Below are 27,064 nucleotides of genomic sequence, written 5' to 3' on the forward strand. Positions count from 1 at the left end.
CTGGTCTGACTGGGGAGGGGACCGGTGAAAACTACAGACTCCAATATTGTTTCCAAAGTTACACACCGATTCAATATTCATTTTGGTGACCTCCAATTGACGTAACTGGGTATCATTACTGCCGATGTGAATTATAATTGTACTGAATTTATGTCACGATCCTGGGTCTTATGACCCAGTGTTTTGAGTTTAGTTTATTTGGATGTTTATATAATTAAGCTCATGAGTTTTTCTAGTTCTTTGTTATTAGATTCCCCTTGTGTCTTCCAACCCCTGTTAAGTCTCCCTTGCCCTTCAGTGTTTCTAGTTTTGCTTCCCTTTCCGTCCAACCTGATTACTTCCAGCTGTGCTCTCCTTCTGTCTCTCATTCCCTCGTTATCCCTCAGTGTATTTAAGCCCTGTGTTTCTCTTTGTCAGTGTCATAGTCCCCCTCACGGCTGTGTTTCCTTGTGTGTCAGTTTATCCATGTCCCAGTTTAATTTAGTTTACCATGCCATTCTGCAATAAAGCAGCTTTTTGAATTTAATTTTGTTGTCGTGAGTTTTGCGTTTGGGTCCTTCTCCTGCCTGTACACAGCTGAAACATGACAATTTACGTTTACCCTTAGCCAGCAGTTTTAAATTTTCCTCAATGTCACCTTCTCCGGCCCCTGGAAGATAATTGACCATGGTTGCTGGTGTCTCTAACTTCTAATGTCTCAGAACAGAATCGCCAATTAAAGAAGTATAAAAGTTACGTTTCCTCAGTTAGAATACACAATTTAATCAATTGGTAATGGAGTAATGCTTAGTTAAAAAGCTGAGTTAAATAAATGTGTGGTGAATAATTGTTTAAATTATGTATCTTCAGTTGCTGCAACTCTGTTATTAGTACATTCAAATGATGATGAATTACCATCACCAACTGGTAGAATATGGAGATGAAGCTCATCAGCTATTATTTGAAATAAAAACTCTCAAAGTTTTGATTTTAAACAGAAAAAAAGAATCACTGCTTAACCTTCAATGTTTTTAGGTTTTTACTTCCCATCTCTGCTGATATCAGATATCTGATGTCCACAAAATAATAATATAAAAAGAACATCTGACATCAAGTCAGTATCTGATTGGTGCTCTTATAAAAACCTTTCCCTAAATATTAAAAAACCAAAAGTAGTCATTGCTTTCAGGCGACAGAGAGGGGCGCTCAGGCCACTGGAATCTGGAGGTGAGGAGGATGAGGGGGTGCTTGCTTTATATTTCTGGGAGTTGCCATCAATGAGGTCCTTAAATGGACAACGAATGGTGCTCCTATTATAAAACAGGCACAACAGGGACTTTATTTCCTCAGAATACTGAAGAAGCCCCACCTGTCTGCAAATCTATTAGAGCATTTCTACTCTCAATATAAAGCATCCTGCTCAGCAGCAGACAGCGAAACTCTCTAGAGGGTGATAAAAACTGCTCAGGACTTCACTGGCCAGCCTCTGCCGCCTCTGGAGGACATCCACTGGTCTCTTCCCTCTGGCCCCCTCTAGGCAAACGGCACAGGTTACTGAATTCACCCACTGTACCGACTTCCACAGTCGCTAGAGGCCGGGGATGAAGCCTGCCTATTTGCCTGACGCGCTGTCAACTTTACGCAATAATGCGAGAGGTGGAATTGTTTGTTTGTTTATTAAAGTGCTTTGAGAGTTTACAGAGTAATGTCATCGGCTCCTGATTCAGACTCTTACAACGTCACAGGCTCTAATGTAACAAGGCGAAACATGTTGTGCAGCGGTCAACAAAAAGTACGGCTACCCAGCCCTCCTCTCTGTCAAAATCAAAACCAGTGAATGACAGACTGACAACGCCCATTTATGTCACCGCTAGCACCCACGTGACTCCCATAACAACCAAACAAATAAAAACCCAGTGATCATCAAAATTACAGGCTGTAATCAGCTGATCTGTTGCTCTTTGTGGATGCACACAACTGAATTCAACAAGATGTAAGCAGATATTTCATAAGTTGTCCTAACTGTTTTTCATCTCTATACACTGACAGTACACTGTTTATGGTGTCTTTAGATTAGACAATATACAGTTGGAATTCAAAGAATGAACGTCAGCATCATCAGCTTAATGTCATGGTCGGACGGTCCTGCTTGTGTGTGTGTCTCCCTCTCCTCCCCTCCCCCCCTACTCCAGGTCTGGCCACGCCTCCGGGAGAGAATGGCCGACCCCTGACCGGGAAGCGTCTCCGCTCGGCTGCCAACACACCACCCAGCTGCTGCTAATCTTTCCTCGCTTGGGCTGAGGTATTTACCAGACGGCAGTCGACGCTGGATTGTACTTGAAGCTTGGTAGTTTAGTGTGCTCGCAATTCTGTGACTTAGCATAGTCAGGCTAGCCTTCTCATCAGATGTTGTTGTTGCTCGTCCATCAGGTGGAGAAGTACAGAGCGGAGAAAAGGGCTCGCTGGTTTTATCACTCGGGAGGAGAAACACACACGGAAGGAGCACACACGGATTTTCACTGAAGAGTAGTGATTAGTGGTGGGCAGATCGATCCAAATATCGATTATATCGATACCAAGTTGGCATCGGTATCGAATCAATACTAGGCTGGTGAGATCGATTCTTTACTTTTAAGTTCCGCTCTTGTTTGTAATGCTGTGCTTTTAGCAAAGGTCGCTGGACTTGCTGCTCCTGTGTCAGCGCAGAGCAGACGCACTTTGCTCCCTCTTCCCCCTCTTGTGTTGACATGTTGCGCTGTCACTTGACGTGACTTAGACAAGTTGGGGGTTGTTAAGTTGTTTACATATTATTTATATTTTTATCAGCTGTTATTGTTGTTGAGAATTTTAATTGTAAATTTTGTATTATAGTTTCCCAGCAGTACTTGTTTTGATTTGTTTACTGGTTTGCACAATTTATTGTAAATTGTTTATTAAAAAAATAAAAATAAAATGAGTAAACCGCCACGGCAGACCTGATGGCATTTTCATGCTTCACAGCATGATTTATTCTTACAATAATCACATGGCTGCTGTAACAGTACATTCTGCTCCAGCTCTCCTGCTGCCAGCTGTACACATCACAATCAACAACAACACAGAACACAGCACAGGTTTTAAGCCGGCGAGGCATGATTGTAGATGCCGTGCAAGTGAGTCCATCTCAGAACGTACCCCGCCATATACCCCCTTTGCCCCTGAGACAGAGCCTAACCTACTCGCCCCCTCCGCGAGCAGGCGAGGGAATCGGCCCGGACCATCGGCGCCCCAGGTAGCCACCCATGTGGCAAACAGCAGCGGGGCAGCAGGCATGGAAGTGAGCCGGGGCTCACAGGCAGCTGAGCAGGTGGTCGGCGCGCAGTACCACGCAGCGTGCCGGCCTCTGTTGGAAGAGAGGCTGGACCGGACAGCACGCTGCCCTCGGATGTGGCAGGACCCCCCCGCACCTCCGTCTCCAGCTTGGCAGGTCCCGCCAGCCTCCAGCTCACCCCGAACCGGTCCTTCCCGTGCGCTGTCCACCGTTACAATAATCACACGATTTCTCTAACAGTACATTAGTACAACGGCTGCAGCTCGCCAGCTGTACACATCACTAACAACAATACAAGCAGAGCACAGGTTTTAAGCCAGCCAGGCGTGATTATAGACGCGGTACAGGTGAGTCCATCTCACCTGCAGTGGCATCGCAGAGCAGCCACAATAAGAAAGCATTTTCTATTTAATTATAAACTTTATCCTAATTATGTCCTGGGTTTTAACTATTTAATAATAAAAAATGAACCATCACAAAAAACACTTAAGGTTATAAAAATTAATTGAGACTTAGCAATTCAATGACGTATCCACCTTATTTATTGAAAAGTATCGGTATCGGCATTGATATCGGCAATACTGGCCCGCATTTACTTGGTATCGGATTGATACCAAAATATGCAGTATCGCACACCACTGGTAGTGATGTGCGGATCGATCCTGAAATATCAATTCCTCCGATACCAGTAATTTATGTTCTATAATCGATTCTCACATTAAAATATCGATATTTTAGTAATTTAGAGTAAATTTGTAGTTTATCATTAACAGGAACACAGTGGAAAGAAACTATAACATTCGGATTGTCTACATTCAGAGGAACTACTTCCTCTTCCGCCTTTCATAGTCATGTGCGAAATATGGCTGTATAAATGTCTCGCAGCCCCTTGGCGTGCGCACTCACAACAATGGCTGAGCGTAATTGTGCGGACGTATTTTACCTCCACAAACAGCTGAGATGTGGTTTGCGATACATGTGGCAAAAAAAGTGCTCCAAGAGTGAGGTGTTGTGGCCATACTAGGGAGGCATTCAAAAGGGCTGTTGGGGGGTGATAAATACATTTTACAGGGTTTATTGATCGGATAAAATACGTTAAATGTCACCATTATTATTGGCCGGCCCGGAAACAGCGGGGGTGTCCAAATTCAGAGGCTGCTTCCACCTGAGGACCCGACCTTGGCGGTCTAAAGAAAGTAGTAGGGTAGTACGTCACAAGCTCCCTCGGTGGAGTGAAACTCTGCCGTCTGCTCCTGGCTATCTAATATATAACCGGGCACTGGCGTAAACTCTTCTGTTTAATTATTGTTTGATGTTTATTCAGCTGTGTGAAAACCCTGGAGGAACCCTCCCGAGGGATTAATGAAGTTAAATTTAATTTAATCTAATCTAATAACTTTAATCTCAGCCAAACCGATTTAGTCACGAACAAATAAAACACTGAAAAAGCCAAACAATAACATTTTGAAGTTATCAAAGTGACTTATATATCATGTTTAACCCGAGTAGTGAAAGACCGTATCAGTATCATCGATACCACCCTGAATATTACTTGGTATCGGATCGGAAAGGAAATCAGTGGTATCGCACATCACTAACTCATGTGCACCACCTTCGGGAATTGGGAGAAAATCACCTTTGGACAATTGCCCTTCTTTGTTTAAGACTGTATTTGAGCACTGTAAATAAACGCACTGTCTGCTTTGTATCCAGAGTTCTGCGCTTGAGTCCATGCTTTCCATTAGCCGTGACACTTAAATTCAAATTCAGTTCTGCTACAGTTAATATAACCCTTTGACCACGAGGACCTTTTGAGGTCTAATCAGGACATTTTCACACGCATCTTAGTAAATAAGTTACCGTGTTCTGGAGTTGATATAGAAGCCCTCATAACAATTATTGTTATTAGATTGGACAAAATCCAAGATAAATTAAAGCTTATCCATGAAATTCTTGATGTCTGCTGTACAATCATTCGATCCTCGAAAAAGAAATGTGCAAACAAATCATAAAAGGTCGCAAATTATCATGACGTTCATGTCTGTGATAAGTGTATGCAGCTTTCTGATGTTTTTGTGTTTTTTCTGTTTAATTTGATTTCCTTTAATTTGTTGATTTACGCTACCGGTGATGTGTGGGCCACTATTCTGGCTCTGATCCGGCTTCATGGCTTCAAGAGCTTCTGGCTGTGAAGGCTGCCTCATGGGTCCGTGCTCAGAATGGTAGAAACCATGATAATAGCTGATAAAGTGTGTTTATTTTAACAATATGCCATGGCTACGATCAGCTGTTTTTCCACATGCTTTCTTGTAATAACTGTGTTTTTAGCACTGTGTGTGACAGAGTGTGTTGAAGCTGGAAAAGTCCTGTTGGGTTACAGCATCAAAAGAGAAACTCTGGGGCTCTGAGGGTTTGGTTTACTGACTTCATACTAGGGCTGGGAGATATGGCATGAAATCCATATCGTGATATAATTTGAAGCACGTGTGGTAACGATATATATATCCCGATATATTGTTTTCTTCTGTATAACGTATTTTCCACACTATAAGGCACACTTAAAATCCTTTAATTTTCTCAAAAATCGAGTGTGCCTTATGTATGAATTCTGGTTGTGCTTACTGACCTGGAACCGATTTGGGCGTGCAGAAATCTGTTCAAAAATGTTTTGATGGATTGTCAGAGCATTACGGCTGCCGTAGTGAGGAGCTTCGCGGAGTAATCTGGGTCCAAAACTCCGTCCCTTCAGGTCCCAAAGTCAAACGAACATTGAGAGTTAAAAATGGTCTAAATTCTTTCATCTTTAATAAAATCATCAGCGTTGTTGCTTTACTAGGTGTAAAAATTAAGTTTAACAACCAGGCATCCATGAAAACAGAAGTTATTAAATTTAACGGAGTTAGAAGTTAACAGGAAGTTAGCTTGCTAGTTTCCACCTAAACATGACACACCATGTTCTGACTGAGAGATTTTTTAAACTAATTAAAACATACAGCTCTGCTACCACTTCTGACATAAATGAAGACAGAAAACTAAACATCAGTGGCGTTTGCAGGGTTACTGAAGTTGGACTACCTGGTATATAATGTTGTGCTACGTGATTGCTAGCGACACAGCTATGTTAGCATAACATTAGCACAGTGAAGCTGGATGATGAACGCCAACTTTTTTTCTACTCGATAAAAGTTAACGTGAGGGATTCTGGTGGTTAGGGACAAATGCAATCGCAAAGCAGGATGCTATACACGGGGCAAACGTCAGTCAGGAGAACAACTGAGATTATTCATCCACAATACAAGGTAGTTATTAATGTACTGCAACAATATGGGAATAGAACAGCTACGAGAGAATTCAACATTAATGAATCAATGTTACGGAGGTGAAGCAGAGTTTTTGGCTTTCCCAATATTTCAAAAGTGCTTCATCTCTTTGCTATGACTGTCTCCCGGCTTAATTTGCAGATGATAACGGTTGTAGCCGCTGTGACGCTTTCGACCAAAACAGGCGCAGCTTGATGACATCATCAATATGCGCTATGGCGATACAGCGGTATAGTCAAAATCTCTACCGTTGGCCAAATTTATATCGTTTGTATCTTATATCGTTTATATCGCCCACCCCTACTTCATACTGCTTTAAATTTAGTGTTGTGCCATAAAATCCATCCTGATTTAATTACTTTTTAATTTCATGTTTTTGGTTTCTGATTTTTGTGTTTATTGTAAACTGGTATTTGGTAATTGTAACAAATTAGGGTTTTTCATGCAGTGCATAAAAAACTTCGTGGAAAACACAGTGACTTTTTCTAACACCGCACTGTGTTGCTGTTATGTGGCTGTTGCTTCCTCTCTGCTCACTGACGTTAATTGATATTAACTGCGCTGGTGAGCAGCAGCTGGTAGATGCACTTGATTGCTTCGGCTGGCTGCTGAAGCCTCGCCCACCTGACTGTCCCAGCCCTCAGAACTGTGTTTTTTCCACAGCTGTCTGCAGAGCACAAGTGGACATCTCTGTCTTCGGCTGGACCTTTTACTGCGACTGTTTTAGAAACGAGTGCGTTTACGTCACAAACAGCAGGAGGAAAGTATTTGCTGGACCAACGTCAGTGTTTTAAGAGGTAGGAATTTATTCCATGTGTTTTATGAAGGTTAAGATGACGCATCAGAATCTTTGATCGAAATTAGCCTTCTTCATAGATCGTAGTGTCTCCACATGGTGGGTCTTTTCCATTTTATTGCCCGTCAGAGTAATATCTGAAAAAAAAAAGAGAGATTTTATTTGCCCACACAACAACAAAAATATCTTTCAAAGTTTTTTTCAAGTTATAATATTTCCATTTATATCTTTAAGGATGATTGCTTTTCTTTGTTTTTATTCTGATATTTTGAAAATGACCTCAGGTTAAGTCTTTCAGATATATCTTAATCACTTTATGTTGTATTCAGGCTGGCTATATTTTAATGAAAGTTACGTGTCAGTATAACGATCATGTTCAAATTAAATCTCTGATTTAGCTGTGAATAGGTACAAAGATGGTGTTCTGTGGTCTACGCAGTGTCCAGATGGAACCAGGTAAAACATCACTTAATAAATACAATTTCATAGGAGATTGGGGGGGGGGGACGGCTGTAGCTCAGGAGGTAGAGCAGGTTGCTTACCAATTTGGAGGTTCGACCCCCGTCTGTTGCAGTCTGCATGCCAAATATCCTTGGGCCATGTACCAACCCCAAGTTGCTTTCTGATGCATCTATTGGCGCATGATTGCCTGTGCACTTCCATAGAAAGAGTATAGAAAAAAGTGCTTGTGCAAATGGGTGAATGAGACAAGTTGTGTAAAGTGCTTTGAGATAGAGTAGAAAAGTGCTGTATAAGAACCAGTCCATTTAACTGGTTTGACCAAGTTAAGATGTGTTGTAAATTTGGATGTTTCTGTTTGACTGTCAGTTCCTCTGAAGAGCATTGAGGTGGAGCTGGAGGTGAGGGACCATGTGGCTACAGTGGTCTCCACTCTGAACTATGAGAACAAGGAGGACAAACCATTAGAGGCTGTTTTTGTCTTCCCTCTGCCTGGAGATGCTGCTGTCTGTCATTTCAGTGCTCAGATTGGACAGACGCAGATTGTAGCTGAGGTGAAGGAGAAACAGAAGGTGAGCTGGACAGTAAATATAACCTGATTATAAGTGAGCTTCAAAATAAACACAGTGAATGTCACTGACATGTGTCACCTGTGCTTCAGGCTCGTGAATTGTATGATGATGCTCTGAGCTCCGGTCAGCAGGTCTGCCTATTGACAGAGAGTGATGAGAGTCCAGATATATTCTCTCTGTGTGTGGGCAGTCTGCCTCCAGGAGAGAGCGCCTCCATCAGGTTGGAGTACGTCACTGAGCTGGCTGTGCAGGCTGATGATGGTCTGAGGTTCTGTCTGCCTGCTGTGCTCAACCCTCGATACCAACCTCAGGGTAGGACAACTGTAGCTTTTCTTTTGATCCTGCTTGCCTTTTGTGTTGTTCTCTGTCAAGATAACCTTTGTTGCCACTGATTTTCAGTCCACCTCTTGTGTAAATTCGTATGCCTCGAACCCTTTTTCCCTTTTATAAGAATGGCTTCTTGATAGCCACCCTCCTTTTGAGAGCGTTTCTGATGAAGCTTCAATGAACAGTAAATGGATCAACTAAAGACCCAGATCCATCCCTCGGGTCCTGTTAGCTGTTCGCTGGATCTTTTTCCTATTTCTTAAGGACATGACTTTCAAATCATTATGTGCTGTAGATAGTTTGTTAGGCCTGGCACTTCTTCACCTGTCTAGTTTCCACAATGTTTTAAGGACACACTGCACAGCTTACCCAGATATGTCAAGTTTTTATCTAATAGCACTTTGGCAATCATCTTATTGGTGCCAAAATATTATTTTATAAATGTCAAAGTGTTATTTTTTTACTTTTTCATGGTTTCAGCTAAAGAAATGGGAACAACTGATGTGTACTTGCAACAGGCTGCCTAAAGATACAGTTTAAAATTGTGTCCACTTTGCTAAGTTGTCTGTTATGTGTAGACACAACACTGGTTCCTCCCTTGAGTTGGGTGCCCATGAAAAAGGCACCTAACATAATATGTACACAAGCTTTTATTACTGCACCTTCTCATACCTGGGTTTACGTCCCCCTTATGTAAATGTGTATATGAGGGAGATTTACAGAGAACATTAAAAGTCAACATCCAAATATATGGCCCTGCAGATGATACTTAGCTTTATCTATTGTTGAAGCCAGATGGCAAACAACAATTGAACTAAATTATGCTGAAAAACTAGTTCATGCATTTATTACTGCAGCGAGAGTACTGACTGGGCCTAGAAAAAGAGAACATATTTATCCCATACTGGCTTCTCCTAATTGGTTCACTGTCAAATCCAGAATCAAATTTATAATTCTTTTACTCTCATGTGACTTTTGTTTCACTGTGATTTGGTACTATACAAATAAAACTGAAGTGAAATGTATTAAAATCAAATAACAATAGAAAGAAAACCAGAACATGAGGTTCAATTAATTTTTCTGTGAACCTTGAAGTTGATACTGTAACAAAAGATTTACTTCTAATCAGTCTGATACTGTGTACAGGTAGTGCAGGTGCAGGTTTCCAGGTAACTTCTGTTCCAGCCTCTCTGGAGCCCTACAGTCTGTCTTTTTCTGCCCGAGTGTCCTCTCCTCGTCCAATCTCTAAAGTAGAGTCCAACTGTTTCCTGGACCCTCTGCAGTACCTCAACACCGATCAAACCCAGGCCACGGTAGGTAGAGTGCTGATGTGTCTGTGTTACTTGTTACTGATGAATAAATATGAATGTGTTTGTGGTGTGCAGGTCAAGCTGGCTGCAGGACACAAGTTTGACAGAGATGTTGAACTGCTGATTTATTACAAAGACGCCCACCAGCCCACTGCTGTGGTGGAGGCAGGACAGGCCTCTGCTGAGCCGGGTGAGTGAAAGTTTTTAGTTTGCAAATACACATTTCATTATCCTTACTTTTTAACAAACAGTTTATGTGTTGGAATAAAAAGCATTTATGTAATTTTCTTTTTCTGTCTCTCATTTTCAGGCTCTCTGATGGGTGATCCAGTGGTGATGGTGAGTCTGTACCCTGAGTTCCCCCAGTCTGTGATGTCTTCAATGGCTCCATGTGGAGAGTTTGTGTTCTTAGTGGATCGATCTGGAAGTATGGGATTTAAGAACCACGGATTTCCTCGCCAGACTCGCATCCACGGTGCCAAGGTATTCATAATAAGTTTACTCTGAAATCTTTAATTTCATGATGTGCCTCTCACACAGTGGCCTCACCATCTTTTCCCTCTTCCCTTAAGGACACTCTACTGCTGCTGTTGAAGAGTTTACCAATTGGCTGCTATTTCAACATTTACAGTTTCGGGTCCAAATATGAACACATCTTCCCGTGAGTCTCTGCCTCACATCAGTCAGCCCAACAAAAGTCTGTTTTTGATACGAAGTACATGTACTTGTGTATTGGTGTTTGTGTAATGACAGTAAGAGTGTGGAGTACAGCCAGAAGACCATGGAGGAGGCTCTGAAGAAAATAAAGAAGATGAAGGCTAATCTTGGAGGAACAAAGATCCTGAAGCCCCTCAAATATATTTACAGCCAGGCCTGCATTCCCAATCAGCCCAGACAGGTAACACAGACATATACACTGACATTACACTGACTATTAATGCACTTTTTTTTTTAAACGCCCAGCTTGAACAGTTATACAAAGTTAGTGTAGTGTCCAGGAAACAGTTCTGCTCTTTTGTTTGCTTGTTTATTGTGTATTACCATGAAAGTATTTTTGTTTTTGAAACTTAACTCAGCTCTCAGAACTAGTTGTGTGTTTCTGGGTCTGATGTTATGTCCTTATGTGCCAACTCTCCTCTCCAGCTGTTTGTCTTTACTGATGGACAGGTGGGAAACACCAAAGAAGTGATCGATCTGGTGAAGAAGAATTCAGATTCTCACAGGTGAAACTACAAAAAAACTGTTATATCTACACAATTACCAGAATGTCCAACATGTCCTCTGTGTACTCAGCAAAAGCTGTTGTATTGCAGGTGTTTCTCTTTTGGGATTGGGGAAGGGGCCAGCTCTGCTCTCATCAATGGGATGGCCAAGGAAGGAGGAGGTCACGCTCAGTTCATCACAGGGACTGACAGGATGCAACCAAAAGTAAGACAATAAGTCATAATAATTGTCATCATAAAAAGACAACATGATGTTATTATTAGGACAGAATGATTAAAAAAAAAACCCCATAAATGTATATTTTTTTTTCTAATTCTTGTTGTTGTCAGGTGATGCAGTCGCTACGATTTGCTCTGCAGCCAGCTGTGGTCGACATCTCAGTCACATGGGATTTACCAAAGGAAGTGTCTGTCACTGTCCTCTCTCCACCAATCACAACACTTTTCCAGGGTCAGAGGTCACTGATTTATGCCCAGCTCACTGGACAGGTAGGAGCAGCAGCCTCTCATTAGGGGTGCAACGATACTCGTATCGATATTGAACCGTTCGATACAGTGCTTTCGGTTCGGTAAGCATATGTATCGAACAATACAAAATTTTTAATTTATTTTATCAACTTTCCTTCTGACGATGCTGTCTGTGTTGAGCGCTCAGTGAATCTGCACTCGACTGCTCCGCCTAGGCTGCACTGTCGAGTGCAGATCCACTGAGCGCAGGGCAAGCTAGCCAGACAGAGGTTAAGCTCTCGTTGCAACATGGCAAATTGAACCTCCCCCACCCTCATTCAGATCTGGCGTTTGGAACTATTTTGGTTTTCATGTGAAGTATGACCCTGAAGACAGTATGTTGGATGTGCCAGGCAATGCTCAATTACATGGGTGGGAACTACTGCGTTAGCGCAGTTAGCTCGTTAACGTGTTGGCCGTCCAGCCCCACACACGGGGCGATCCGCGGTAGCTCGTTAACGGAGATTTGCCGTGTTGTGGCGTTAACTTCATTTCAGATTAACACTGACAACACTAGTGTGAACACAATGAATATGACTGCACATTTCCTTCCGACATCATCCTAGTGCAAAGACAAGTGGAAGCAGACAAAAACAACAAGCACGCATGCTACAGACTTTACCAGAGTCATTTAGACAGCCGTTAGCACAGGATTCTCCTTATGGGACCTGATATCTTTAATATGCTGCTGAGAATATAGCCCAGAAGAAGCGGATAGTATAGCTTTTATTTTGGAAAGAGCCATTTCTCTGTAATAAACTCTCTTTTCCAAAGATGAGTGATTCCTCAATCAGATACAGGGCTTGCAATATCGCTAGCCCGACGTCCCGGGGCTAGCGATTTTCCCAGTCGGGCTACCAAAATCTATCTCTGCCCTGCCCGTCGGCCTATCGTAGGAAGGAAAAATATATGTCAATGCTTTTGCATTCTTTCAGAAATGTAGCTGGGTAATTATGTCATTGGCATCGGTGAGCCACTGTCAATATGTGACATATTGAAGTCGCGTTTGAATTTGCGCTTGTTTTGTGCTTTCACTTTGCAATCGCGCGAACTGTGTATAGAGAGCGACAGTACTGATTGGTGAGTGATGATAATTTGCGCACCAATTCCTCTGACATTGTCTTATCAATCGTTAGCTTACTATGCAAACATGACAAGTGAAATCTCCCGCAGCAAGCTTAAACATGTGAGAGGTTGATCGCGCAGAGAATCGCTGACCGTTATGTGTGTGTGTGTGTGTGTGTGTGTGTGTGTGTGTGTGTGTGTGTGTGTGTGTAAAAGCAGCAGGATATATATTTTAGTTCTGCTGAGCCAAATAAGACAGGTCAGGGTGAAGAAGTGACAGCCAAAGAAAAGCTTACCACAAAACGGAAAAGTTATGACAAATCAGACTATAAGGCAAAAAGAAAGTGCAGCTTTATGGTTTCATGGACAAAATAATTTCTGTGGCTGCAATATGACGAGCTAAATAACCAGGGCTGCACATAAGTGGTCCGCAGGTGCGCATTCGCTGTCAAAATAAAAAACGTGCACAAGATAATAAGTTGCAATGCGTGTTTGCGTACATAAGATTTTCTGGAGGAGGACAGACGTTTGTTTAGAACTCTTAAAGATGTCGAAGAAGCTCCTTTAAGCAATTACTGTGATGTTCCTCCACCTCCAATGAAATGTCAGGAGTCCGAACTACAAAAGAAGCGCGTATTCTCGGAAAAGTAGTTGCAGGAGGTGAGCTGGCTTCAAACAAATGATGAACGCACAAAGAAGTGGTGCAGAATGTGCTGTGAAAATTTAATAAATGACAAATTAAAAAGGCATGAACATTTTTTTTTTTTTTTTTTTTTTTTTTTTTTTTTTGTATCGAAAAAAATATCGAACCGTGACACCAAAGTATCGAACCGAACCGTGAATTTTGTGTATCGTTGCACCCCTACCTCTCATGTTGTTGTTTAGGTATTTGATGACAGTAATTAACGTGACTTCTAACACTGTAATTCTGTGTCAGAGCTCAGAGGCAGCAGAGGGCTGTGTGACGCTGAAGTACAGCCTGGCAGGTCATCCCTCTGAGAACCAGCTGCACTTCAGTCTCAGACCTGCAGAGGACACTGGGTAAATGAGTTCATATCTAGTGTCAGAATTAGATATGAAAACAGAATAAAGCATTATGCATATGTCAACGTGACTGCATTTGCTTTTAACTCAGAGCACAAGAGCACCTAACTACTACATGTATTTTTGTAGGATAAAGAAAAAAAGTTAATTTCATGTCAGATTTCTATGGAAGCCCGTTTCCGCCACTAAAAAAAAAAAAAAAAAAGGATCCATAACTCGAAATTTCGAGTTATTTTCTCGAAATTTCGAGTTAGCGCTGCCAATCAGTAATCTACGTGAATGACGTCATTTCCATGTTACCCGGAAGCTGAAGCCCTCAGCTACAAATGCTACAGCTAAGCTACCGGTATTACATCCAGTCGTGAATGCACAGATTGCTGAGTGTTTTCAGCCTGGCTTCACAAATGATGAAATCCCTGTGTTATTAGCTGAATCACATGGTGTTACTATCAGCAAACATACTTTAATTTGTTGGGATCCGTTTTTGAGTGCGCGGTCCTGCGCCATATGCTTCCGGGTAACAAGAAAGCGACCTCATTCACGTATATTTTTGATTGGCAGAGCTAACTCGAAATTTCGAGAAAATAACTCGAAATTTCGAGTTATGGATACTAGCTTTTTTTTTTTTTTTTTTTTTTTAGTGGCGGAAACGGGCTTCCATAGATTTCTGTTCATTAATAAGTTGCATTAAATATATCATTTTTGAATTTATTTTGGCAAGATGAAAGTGTAAGAAGAATCCCAGCTGTACTTCTTCTTTCTCCCTGTTTGCAGATTAACAGTCCACATGTTGGCTGCTCGAACTCTGATTCGCTCCCTCGAGATGGAAGCAAGAGACAACAAAGGAGAGCGTGATGAGGAAATGAAGAAGAAGGTGGAGGAGTTGAGTATCCAGTCAGGAGTGAGCAGTGCCTTTACTGCCTTTATTGCTGTTAGTAAAAGCAGTGGTGAGGCGATACAAGGACCCCTGATAAGCATAGAATGTCGAGCAAACCGTGAGTATTCACATTTATATTTTCTGTATTCTGAAACACTGAATGTTGTTTTGCTTGTCCTTTCAAGCCCTACTTTATTAACACAACATGAGCTCAGAAGGATGTACTGTGAAACATGATTATTAGCACCATATTTTGACCTCTGAGTTGGAGTTTTCATTGCCAGGAAGGTAGATTTCTTTTTACCTTGTTCATTCACAGTGGTAACTTATGCCGAACACTTAATTGGTCTTGAGCAAGTTATATTGAGAGTTTCAGTTCAAAATCACTCTTTAAAATATGCAAAATGTAGGCCTCTACTTACGAGATGAGTTTTACACATGTAGTCTGCAGAGCTGTATCTTACTAACACAGCTGAAGGAAGGTATGCATGAAGTCACAGCAGCACAAAATGTGCAGTGCATGCACATGGCCCCAGTAGTGCTCGCTGGAAGCAACAATAAGGTTGCCAAAGTCTTGTGAGAGCTCATTTGTTTTACCCATCACGAGATGTTTCTTGTGTGACACATTGGTAATGAGACACCTTTCCAGAGGCCATCAGTTGGGACTGAAGCAACTGATATTAATTTGCACTAAGTGTCAGAACTGCTTTTTAATTACTGATAGATATTCTTCTTTCCATGCCCTTTTGCTCTTCCCTTTCTTCATGCGTTTTTCCCCTGTGTCATTTCTCATTTTTACACAGAATTTATGGACACGTTTGGCTTGATTTCTTAGTATTTTTGGATTGGATGAGTTGTTAATGATTTTTGGTTAGAGCTTCATGTCAGTAGCACCTTTAAAAATACATTAACTTGGAAAATTGGTGACATGTTTAATACTTATTTTAGCCACTGTGTGTATGTGAGAGAAAAAGACTCTTCACCACCACCTGGTGGTTGCAGGAAATTATGAGCAATTATTTTGTGGAAAAGTAAAATAGAATCAAAGGCTTTACACTGCTGCGTCTCCATTTCAGACCCATTAGTTACATTTGTAAGTGTGAAAATATGACTATATACTATAGAAAGTTCAAATGGTTATTTTCGGTGACTTAGTGGAAAACGGATAAAACATCTGAGGTACTGCAAACATCAAATAAGGATATACTGAAATGAATACGTTTCATGATTTGGATAATGCAAAAAATGATATTCAGGGATTTTTTTTTTTTTTACATTTTGAAACATATTATTTTATATTTTGCATCTTTTTCCCGATTTTAACTCTCTTTTACAAAATTGTTATGGCTTTATGATTGAATTAAGATTTTTTTTTTTTTTTTTTTTGCTACAGCTTGTCTGTAAATACACTTCAAAGACACTGTTTTTAAATCATGATTATAACTTTGTCTTGTGTCACACAGTTTTATTCCTTCGCCAATACAGTTTTTCAGATTCCTGTGAGATCAGTAAAGGTAAGTAGTTTTACTGGAGCATGTGCAAACATAAACTGAAAAATAGTGTATAAGACAAAACAGAGTTCGTGCCACCTTTATTCTTCAGCGGAGCCTGAACTCCCTTAGAAGCTTTCTTGTAATTTCTTTATTTATTTAAAATTCAGGAATAGTTCTCCGCCTGGCTTGACTAACCAACAAGCAAATAGCATTCCTGGGAAAATGGTCGGGTACTAGGATTTATTTCTACAAGCATTCTGGAAAACTATTGCTTAATGCCACAAAGTCTGTCTTCTTTAAAGCCAATTTTTCAATTAGTCATTTTTTTAACCAATAAATTGGCACTTTTGAAGTTCCTCCACGGGTATAGCGGTTAAAACATATTCTCGGCGAGAAAGTGGTTGCTTGTTTAATTCCAGACAGACATAAATTCTACATTTGGGTTTCACCAGGAAGGACATTTGCAGAATAAGCCCTTAAGGAAAGGTAGTAGCTGGAATAAGATTTTAGTTAGCACTGTTTTTGGATTGTGTGTTTCTTTGAGTTTCTGTCTTAGTTTTTGCTATTTTCCATAGATTTTATTAATGACAGGTAGTATTTTGTTACTTCCCTGTCTTCTCTGCATTTAGTCTAACTTTAAAAAAAAAATTGATCATCTTTAAGTTTCAACACTTTCTTGTCACTTGTCAGTAATTTTGATCATTTTTATGAATTATGGGATAGTATTACTACCTTTCATTTAATTGATTGTAGTCCAATGTTTCCTCCAATATACCAGCTTCTGTCTTCCATACAGAAGGAAGTATAGTATGGAATTCCCTGTTTATCCAGCCTCATAAACCCCACCCTTGAGATTTTGTTGCTTTTTTTATTCTAAAACCTGACCTTTTAAAACCTACTGAGAATATTTTGACCAGTCATTGAATTTAACCAAAATTCTGATACTAAGTAAAATTGAAAATAATAATAATTTTGATATATTTTCCAACCATAAAATGGAAGAAATTGTGCTACTCTTTGAACTAGATAAATACAAGTTTTTATTTATTTATAGACTGTGACTCAGAGGGGATTGTGCAGGGACTGTCTACAAAGTGCAAGGTTGAAAAGAGAGAGAGATATTTTAATCTAACTAATACAATAGTTTTGTTTTTTTTTTTTTTTTAAATAACTTCCTGCTCTTCTGTAGGTTATATCACAAACTTTAGTTCAGGTGTTTTGTAAAAAGACCTGAGATTGCATCCTTTAGCCGTGTCATATTCACTTTCTGTATTCATTCTCTCAGTTTGCCTTTGTATGACATTAATGTGTAAATGTATCAGTTCCAGTAAACTAAAATCTATGATTTGTCTGTATATAGGTACAAATACAGGATCCTGTGGTCTGATAACTGCCCAGAAGGACCCAGGTAAAAAAAAAAAAAAACATCCGCTCCTGCATCTCTGATGGCATGAAGGTGGATTCAGTTGCATCAGAAAACAAAAAATACTATAAAGGCCCAGAATTGTTGAAACACTAAAGAAGTTAGAAAAGTAGGGAAAAAAAGTGGAAGAAGTATTGACTTAGACCCTACCTCTTTCATAATTCATTCATAATGTACCATCTGTAAGTTTGGATGTTTTGATTCTGTTTGTCTGTCAGTTCCTCCGAAGAGCATTGAGGTGGAGCTGGAGGTGAGGGACCATGTGGCTACAGTGGTCTCCACTCTGAACTATGAGAACAAGGAGGACAAACCATTAGAGGCTGTTTTTGTCTTCCCTCTGCCTGGAGATGCTGCTGTCTGTCATTTCAGTGCTCAGATTGGACAGACGCAGATTGTAGCTGAGGTGAAGGAGAAACAGAAGGTGAGCTGGACAGTAAATATAACCTGATTATAAGTGAGCTTCAAAATAAACACAGTGAATGTCACTGACATGTGTCACCTGTGCTTCAGGCTCGTGAGGAGTATGATGATGCTCTGAGCTCCGGTCAGCAGGCCTTCCTATTGGAGGAGAGTGATGAGAGTCCAGATATATTCTCTCTGCGTGTGGGCAGTCTGCCTCCAGGAGAGAGCGCCTCCATCAGGTTGGAGTACGTCACTGAGCTGGCTGTGCAGGCTGATGATGGTCTGAGGTTCTGTCTGCCTGCTGTGCTCAACCCTCGATACCAACCTCAGGGTAGGACAACTGTAGCTTTTCTTTTGATCCTGCTTGCCTTTTGTGTTGTTCTCTGTCAAGATAACCTTTGTTGCCACTGATTTTCAGTCCACCTCTTGTGTAAATTCGTATGCCTCGAACCCTTTTTCCCTTTTATAAGAATGGCTTCTTGATAGCCACCCTCCTTTTGAGAGCGTTTCTGATGAAGCTTCAATGAACAGTAAATGGATCAACTAAAGACCCAGATCCATCCCTCGGGTCCTGTTAGCTGTTCGCTGGATCTTTTTCCTATTTCTTAAGGACATGACTTTCAAATCATTATGTGCTGTAGATAGTTTGTTAGGCCTGGCACTTCTTCACCTGTCTAGTTTCCACAATGTTTTAAGGACACACTGCACAGCTTACCCAGATATGTCAAGTTTTTATCTAATAGCACTTTGGCAATCATCTTATTGGTGCCAAAATATTATTTTATAAATGTCAAAGTGTTATTTTTTTACTTTTTCATGGTTTCAGCTAAAGAAATGGGAACAACTGATGTGTACTTGCAACAGGCTGCCTAAAGATACAGTTTAAAATTGTGTCCACTTTGCTAAGTTGTCTGTTATGTGTAGACACAACACTGGTTCCTCCCTTGAGTTGGGTGCCCATGAAAAAGGCACCTAACATAATATGTACACAAGCTTTTATTACTGCACCTTCTCATACCTGGGTTTACGTCCCCCTTATGTAAATGTGTATATGAGGGAGATTTACAGAGAACATTAAAAGTCAACATCCAAATATATGGCCCTGCAGATGATACTTAGCTTTATCTATTGTTGAAGCCAGATGGCAAACAACAATTGAACTAAATTATGCTGAAAAACTAGTTCATGCATTTATTACTGCAGCGAGAGTACTGACTGGGCCTAGAAAAAGAGAACATATTTATCCCATACTGGCTTCTCCTAATTGGTTCACTGTCAAATCCAGAATCAAATTTATAATTCTTTTACTCTCATGTGACTTTTGTTTCACTGTGATTTGGTACTATACAAATAAAACTGAAGTGAAATGTATTAAAATCAAATAACAATAGAAAGAAAACCAGAACATGAGGTTCAATTAATTTTTCTGTGAACCTTGAAGTTGATACTGTAACAAAAGATTTACTTCTAATCAGTCTGATACTGTGTGCAGGTAGTGAAGGTGCAGGTTTCCAGGTAACTTCTGTTCCAGCCTCTCTGGAGCCCTACAGTCTGTCTTTTTCTGCCCGAGTGTCCTCTCCTCGTCCAGTCTCTAAAGTAGAGTCCAACTGTTCCCTGGACCCTCTGCAGTACCTCAACACCGATCAAACCCAGGCCACGGTAGGTAGAGTGCTGATGTGTCTGTGTTACTTCTTACTGATGAATAAATATGAATGTGTTTGTGGTGTGCAGGTCAAGCTGGCTGCAGGACACAAGTTTGACAGAGATGTTGAACTGCTGATTTATTACAAAGACGCCCACCAGCCCACTGCTGTGGTGGAGGCAGGACAGGCCTCTGCTGAGCCGGGTGAGTTGTTGGTTTGCACATTTTTATTTGCAAACTAACAACTGATGATTTAAAAACGTGTCCTCTTTCTTCCGGTGGGAGATAACAGTGTTTAAATATATTGTAAAATATAAAGTTTACATTCTTTTCCCCTTTTCATGTGTTTCAGGCTCTCTGATGGGTGATCCAATGGTGATGGTGAGTCTGTACCCTGAGTTCCCCCAGTCTGTGATGTCTTCAACGGCTTCATGTGGAGAGTTTGTGTTCTTAATGGATCGATCTGGAAGTATGGGATTTAGGATCAAAAGAAGGAGTCTTCAGACTTGCATCCACAGTGCAAAGGTAGTCATCATGTGTGACTCATGAAGTCTTTAATCTCTAGTGTCCCTCTCACAGTGGCTTTCTCCATCTTTTTCGTCTTCTGTGAAGGACACTCTGCTCCTCCTGTTGAAGAGTTTACCAATGGGCTGCTATTTCAACATTTACAGTTTTGGGTCCAGATATGAACACATCTTCCCGTGAGTAACTCCTTCACCCAACAGAAGTCTTCTTGTTTTTGCTAAGAAATACACGTGCTTGTGTATTGGTGTTTGTGTAATGACAGTAAGAGTGTGGAGTACAGCCGGCAGACCATGGAGGAGGCTCTGAAGAAAGTAAAGAAGATGAAGGCTGATCTTGGAGAAACAGAGATCCTGGAGCCCCTCAAACATATTTACAGCCAGCCCTGCATTCTCAATCAGCCTAGACAGGTAACACACACACACACACGCACACACGAGATTTAGGAGCTCACCCCAATCTTAATTACAACTAATAGTTGCATAAAGGTACTCTTGGAACATATATTTACCTAAAAATCTAAAGAGATAAGCTATGGTGACTTACTTCCTTTCCCTGTATTGGGCCTGTACAACTTCACATGACTGTTTTACCTTACCAACAAATACAGAAACAGATGGATGGGTGTTTTTGTTCTTTTTGAACTATTTTCACATTTGGCTGAATAAGGTACACAAATTTAGTGTAGTGGCCCAACAAACTGGAGAGTATAAGGACATCTGCATAGAGCCGCACATTTACTTTCTGATAAGAAAATATATGTCACACCATCCTAAATGGATCGCCATTGTTACACAAGCAGTATGTAATTTGGATTGACACACAATTTGCAGTAATACCGTATTACCACGTAATTCTAGATACTGTTTTTAAAAGCTTGTCAGGACCATTATTGTTCAGGTAACTGGTCTTCATACTAACTGTGCATTGTTTGTTACTCCTAAACCATTTGTGTTTCTAAAACAAAGAACCAAAAATGGCTCTAAACACAAACTGTTTTACTGTTTTACATCTGTTTTATGGTGAAACTCTTCTTTCTAGCTGTTTGTCTTAACTCGCGGATGGGTGAAGAACGGCAAAGAAGTGATAGATCTGGTGAAGAAGAATTCAAGTTCTCACAGGTGAAAACACAAAACATAACTACAAAATTGTGCAAAAGTCTTGATCCATCCCTCTTTTCTTAGTATTTTGCTTTTAAGGAGGCAGATTTTCTTTTCTTTTCTTTTCTTTTTTTTTGTTTGTTTTTTTTGTTTGTTTTTTTGCCATATTTAAGGTGGTCTTGGGGAATAGTCTTTCTAAAGGTCTTTAATTTGAACATGGTTGTGGCTGTTTTTGTTTAAGCCACATGACATTGACTTATGAGTCATTCAAGCATAAAAAGGCACTTGACTTAATATTTTATGAAATATAACAAAATGAGGGACGGCTTAAGGCTTTTGTGTGGTACCAGATATCTGCAGAATTCCCAGAATGTGCTAAAAGTTGTCTCTGTATCTAATGGAAACTGTTGTATTGCAGGTGTTTCTCTTTTGGGACAGGAGAAAACACCAGCTATATTTTCATTAATAAGATATCCAAGGAAGGAGGAGGTCACGCTCAGTTCATCACTGCGACTGACAAGATACAACCAAAAGTAAGACATTAAACACAATCAAAGTCAAATTAAACAAAACCACAGCAAATACTTATTTAATCAGAGAGTGTGATTCCAGTCATTAAAAAAAACAGCTCCTAACTCTTTGTTTTGAATTATTATTCAGGTGATGCAATCACTGCAATTTGCTCTGCAGCCATCTGTGATTGACATCTCAGTCACATGGGATTTACCAAAGGAAGTGTCTGTCACTGTCCTCACTCCACCAATCACATTCATTCTCCAGGGTCAGAGGTCACTGATTTATGCCCAGCTCACTGGACAGGTAGGAGCAGCATCTTCTCACAGTGAAAGATGTCTGTTGTGTTTTGAAATCTGATTAACAGTGATGTTCATGTGAAGATGTAGTTGGTTTCTAACACTGTAATTCTGTGTCAGAGCTCAGAGGCAGCAGAGGGCTGTGTGACGGTGAAGTACAGCCTGGCAGGTCATCCCTCTGAGAACCAGCTGCACTTCAGTCTCAGACCTGCAGAGGACACTGGGTAAATGAGCTGTTAGTCTGGTGGTACAATTAGTAGTATTAGCTTATACATTTGGTCAGGAGCAGTTATAAATTTTTTATTAGAGTAGAAATAAGTTCAGATTCAAAACTAATGATTCAATAGATTTGTGCATTCAATTTTAGCATGCACAGATTATACTAAGATTTGTTTGTATGCATTGTTTGTGGATGGAGCTAGCTGTGAGTATGTCATTGTTGTCATGTTATTAAACATTATTAGGATGATAGTGTAAGAAGAATCCCAGCTGTACTTCTTCCTTCGCCCTGTTTGCAGATTAACAGTCCACATGTTGGCTGCTCGAACTCTGATTCGCTCCCTCGAGATGGAAGCAAGAGAAAACAAAGGAGAGCGTGATGAGGAAATGAAGAAGAAGGTGGAGGAGTTGAGTATTCAGTCAGGAGTGAGCAGTGCCTTTACTGCCTTTATTGCTGTTAGTAAAAGCAGTGGTGAGGCGATACAAGGACCCCTGATACCACCACCCAGTGAGTGTTAGCACTGATATTTGATTTATTCTGAAATAGTGAATGTTCAAAGTTCTGCTGAGGTTTTTTTCTTTCAAGTCCTACTTTGTGAGCACAGGGCTGTACTAAGAAGTGTCATTAATGGCTCAGCAAAATATGTTGACATTTGAGTTTTCAGTGTCATGAAGATGGCTCGCTTTTTATCTGATTACATCACCATGGTAACTTGTGCTTAACACCTGCCCTGTCTAGAGCGAGTTACATCGTCTTAAAGCACAGAATTTTTGCCTGATTCTTTCACAACCCCGAAGTTGGGACGCTCTTTAAATTGTAAATAAACACAGAGACCAATTATATACAATTTAGAAAACATATCAAATGTTAATAAGAAAGAGGTAACTAAATAAAACAATAATAATAATTAAGTATTTTGGAATTTGATATCAGCTACACATCACAAAAAATTGAGACGGGGGAAACAAAACGCTGCAAAAATACATTTAAAAAGAAACAGCTGCAGGAATATTTTGCAACGACTTAGGTTAACTAGCAACAGGCCAGTAACATGTTTTAAACATTTATGTTCAGCACATCTAGTCTAATGTCCTATATAAATAAAATTGCCATTATCATTAGTGTCTAGAAATTGCTAGAAGACAAAGAATTTTTATTAAATTATCGGTATCATTTTTTTTTTGTTAGTGGTATTATTGCTTTTGTTGCCCTTTTGCATCTTTCTCCCTTTATTGTGACTTTATTTTATCTCGTTCTGTCCTCTTCTGGTGTTTGCGCTTCTGTTTGAAGCACTTTTTTAAAATGATGATGATAAAGATGATGATTGTTTTGTGTGACACAGCTTTAAAACAGTGTAATTTGGTGGATTCCTGTGAGAGTCAGCCAAGCATCAGTAAGGGTAAGTACTGTTACTTTTTGACACACACACACACACACACTTGCAACGACCTTGAGATTTTCCACAAATTTCACTCAATAGATTTTTTTATTTTATTTTTTTTTACCTTTTCTGAGAAGTGCCACAAATTTCCAGCTACACCCACATTGTAAGAGTCTCAAATGGTAAAGGCAAACATTCTGTGTACATGTTCAGTTTCTTAAAGCAGGATTGATGGTCCTGCAAATGTGTCTATTCCTGTACATATTAGTGTTTGAGAGGGCGAGGGGTTTCTCTCCAGACGCCTTCTCACACTGTCCACCAATATCTTGACGGCACATTGCTGGAAGAAAATGATGTAATCTTGTACTGAATACTGATTGGTTGATAAGTGGGCTGGAATAAAGATGGGAGAGACAGTTGAGTTTGCTGGAAACAGGAGAACTGTGAAAAAACTAATTTTAAAGTTAAAAAATTACGGCTGGCTGATGGACAAAAACAGAACAAGCAAGAGTGGCACACAGACCGGTTGTACCGCACACTTTGTGCGTTGCCTCCATTTGGAAACACAGCTTACTGCAGGCAGATGGGCAGTCCCTGATGTGGAGCAGACAGTGCATACGTTACCTCTGCTGGACATAAATCCCACTTAACATATAACTGATCCTTAGCCAAGCTCCATCAATGTAATGTTAAGGATGTAAAGTAACAGAAATTTTATGGTTTTTATCTCTGCAGGGATCTCTGTAACGGAGAAACTGAGATCAGGTAAAGGATTTACTCTTCCGAGATATTGAATCTCTGTGTACACACACACACACACACACACACACTTTCCAAGCTGAGTTCTGTGTATCCGGGTCTGAATTGGAATTTGTTATTCATGCCTTTTATTTAATTAAGGTTATTATAATTGTTCACTTCTCCTAAGTTCCTCTCTGGAACATCAGCAGATCGTTCAGGATGCCGCTGTGAGGCTTCTTACTAAGTATTCACACTTTATTGCATCAACTTCAGATTGCACTTTAAGATTCTGGTTTTGACTTTTAGAGCTTTTTAGAGCTCTGCATTGACAAGCACCAGCATAAATCAATGAAATTTCCCAAAAGATGGAAAATAAACCAAAAGCTAACCCAAACAAACCACACATATGCATACTGGGAATAGGAGAGGTCTAATTTTAACATCAACCCAACAAGTGTGCGTCCTCTGAGGATCTGTCTCTCACATCCTGCCCACTCATCACACTTACATTCTTGTCATTAAAGCTACCCTACCTTCCAAAAAAGAAAATTATTGTTATTACCAAAATTATTCACACATGTAAACTTCCAAAAGGTTATTTTAGACTTTTTTCTTTTGACTGAACTAAAAGTGAATCACACATTTTTCACATAGAAGTAAAAATACATCTTCATGGTTTGCCTGAAATTTTTCCCCATCAACAGCCTTCGGCTGCATTAACTGCTCACCTCAGAGGAAGGGTAAGTCAACAAGTGACACGTTTACTTTTTTTTTTCTCTTATTTTTGCTAGTACACATGTCAAAAACTCTATGAAATACAAGACACATACATGTGTCTGTCTGTAACAATAACCTACAGTATGTGCACTTATTTTGTGCTTTTAATGTTTTCTTGAACTGTTCTTTTTCTGGAGTTGCATGATTTTGTACAGAATACATCTTTAGTGCCTTAAAAACTAAGACATGGGTCCACAGGTTTTTAATCTAATCCACGCAGGGTCAAAATTATGCATGCGGGTCCATATTTATACACATCTGCCACTAATATTTAATGTGCATGTTGCACCTTGACTACACACTCTTTGTAGCCATCAACAAGCTTCTGGCATATTTCTGCTGCTCTTCTTGGCCAGGCCCAAAATTACCATGATATTCATGTATGTAACTTTCTTATCACAGCCACAGAGTCTGAGCTGTCAGTCAAAGACCCTTTGCTGCAGCTGGTTTCCCTGCTGGAAGCCTCTGGATGCTGGTTATTGAAGCCAGCTTTGGCCTCTGTGCTGGGGAAGACCAGCAAGGAGGTGGCAAACCTGAAACCTGCATCGGTGGGTAATCATCACGTATTCAGTCATAGATGTTTAAGCAGCAGTGCATTAGTAGTATTACACAGCAGCAAAAGTCTGGCAGACAAAAATAATGTATTTATTAATTTATTTAATTTTTACTCCTTTACTCCAGCTAATCATATCTAAGTGTAAGGGCAATAGCCTGCAATCTCAACATATGCACTGCTTTTAATTTGTGGAGTTAGGCCAGCAGTGAAGTGTGGGCCACCATTCTGGCTCTGATCTGGCTTCATGGTTTCAAGATGGATGCAAAGGACGAGTGGGAGCTTCTGGCTATGAAGGCTGCCTCGTGGCTCCGTGCTCAGAATGGTAATAAGACTAATAAATATTGAACTGCTGTTTTCTTTTTTGTGTTTTTGTTTTACAGTGTGTTCTGTTTGTGCTTAATCACTTTATTTTCAGCGACGTGTGTGACAGAGTGTGTGGAGGCCGGTAATGCGCTGCTGGGTTGCAGAGTAACGAAAGATGCTTTGGGGCTCTGAAGTTGCTCCTCCTTCAGAATTCAACTTTATGTATTGCATATTATCAGTGTTCACTAGAACCACAGACGGTAACATTTCAATGAGCAGCAGGGGGTGACTCCTCTGGTTGCAGAAAGAAGTCTTTGTATGCCTACGGGTAAACATCTTTGTTGTTTGCGGTATAAGTTTACACTTTCATAGAGGGGTTTGTCTTTCTGAATGCGGCATGATGTTCATTCACTAAATTCTGTTCCTGATTAGAATCAAAAAGGAGAAAATCACCTTGTGATGTGCCGTGTTTCTGCCAGTGGTGGAAACACTCAGCTCGATGCTTCACAACAGAACAACTAATCCCTAATGTAATGGTTGCTACAGTTTATGCATACAAACCAAAACATTCTGCACAATTGGTTTTTATTTTATTTTCTCCAATTGTCCCTGAGAGGCATGTGAATGAGTGATCAGCTATATCTCATCTATTCAGTTCAGTTTTATTTCTATAGCGCCAAATCACAACAGCAGTCATCTCAAAGCACTTTACATTGTGGGGTAAACGCCCTACAATAATACAGAGAAAACAGTCTTTGAGACGCTTTGTGCTTTCTGTGACACTCGCCTGCGATGCTTAGCTGAACCAATTATCAGTTCATGCACTTAAATATAAGGGCAACACTAATTGTTAGAGCATGTGTTAGCTTTTCCTGTGTTGATATAGTAATAAAGATAAATGTC

General features: G+C 40.3%; 1 protein-coding gene across 5 annotated transcripts; it reads left to right on the forward strand.

Moving 5' to 3' along the window:
- Positions 1-2,171: 2,171 nt before the first annotated feature.
- LOC113036018 (von Willebrand factor A domain-containing protein 5A-like) lies at positions 2,172-26,860 on the forward strand. Of its 5 annotated transcripts, none has more exons than XM_026192006.1 (36): positions 2,172-2,326; positions 2,410-2,590; positions 7,273-7,406; positions 7,804-7,861; positions 8,234-8,436; positions 8,526-8,748; positions 9,910-10,076; positions 10,149-10,263; positions 10,384-10,556; positions 10,646-10,734; positions 10,827-10,971; positions 11,217-11,296; positions 11,387-11,501; positions 11,627-11,785; positions 13,806-13,909; positions 14,687-14,907; positions 16,253-16,303; positions 17,643-17,690; positions 17,924-18,126; positions 18,216-18,438; positions 19,600-19,766; positions 19,839-19,953; positions 20,102-20,274; positions 20,362-20,450; positions 20,537-20,681; positions 21,313-21,392; positions 21,790-21,904; positions 22,032-22,190; positions 22,304-22,407; positions 22,702-22,910; positions 23,746-23,802; positions 24,520-24,549; positions 25,230-25,265; positions 25,705-25,850; positions 26,057-26,180; positions 26,274-26,860. In XM_026192006.1, the coding sequence occupies exons 4-36, from the start codon at positions 7,822-7,824 to the stop codon at positions 26,351-26,353; spliced, it is 4,188 nt and encodes a 1,395-aa protein (XP_026047791.1). In that variant the 5' UTR covers positions 2,172-2,326; positions 2,410-2,590; positions 7,273-7,406; positions 7,804-7,821; the 3' UTR covers positions 26,354-26,860. The 5 variants fall into 5 exon arrangements, with proteins under 5 accessions (XP_026047791.1, XP_026047793.1, XP_026047795.1 ...); XM_026192008.1 differs by having other exon boundaries at positions 2,172-2,281; XM_026192010.1 differs by having other exon boundaries at positions 2,172-2,590; positions 7,814-7,861.
- The last annotated feature ends 204 nt before the right edge of the window (positions 26,861-27,064 follow it).

This window comes from Astatotilapia calliptera, chromosome 14, assembly GCF_900246225.1.
Source record: "Astatotilapia calliptera chromosome 14, fAstCal1.2, whole genome shotgun sequence".
In the NCBI taxonomy this organism is placed as follows: Eukaryota; Metazoa; Chordata; class Actinopteri; order Cichliformes; family Cichlidae; genus Astatotilapia; species Astatotilapia calliptera.

Bases quoted from the DNA above. Each gene is read 5' to 3' on its own strand.
- LOC113036018 (XM_026192010.1), top strand. From the start codon at position 7,822: ATGGTGTTCTGTGGTCTACGCAGTGTCCAGATGGAACCAG. The intron at 10,557-10,645 runs GTATTCATAATA...TCTTCCCTTAAG, and splicing joins CTCGCATCCACGGTGCCAAG to GACACTCTACTGCTGCTGTT. The intron at 25,266-25,704 runs GTAAGTCAACAA...TTCTTATCACAG, and splicing joins CTGCTCACCTCAGAGGAAGG to CCACAGAGTCTGAGCTGTCA.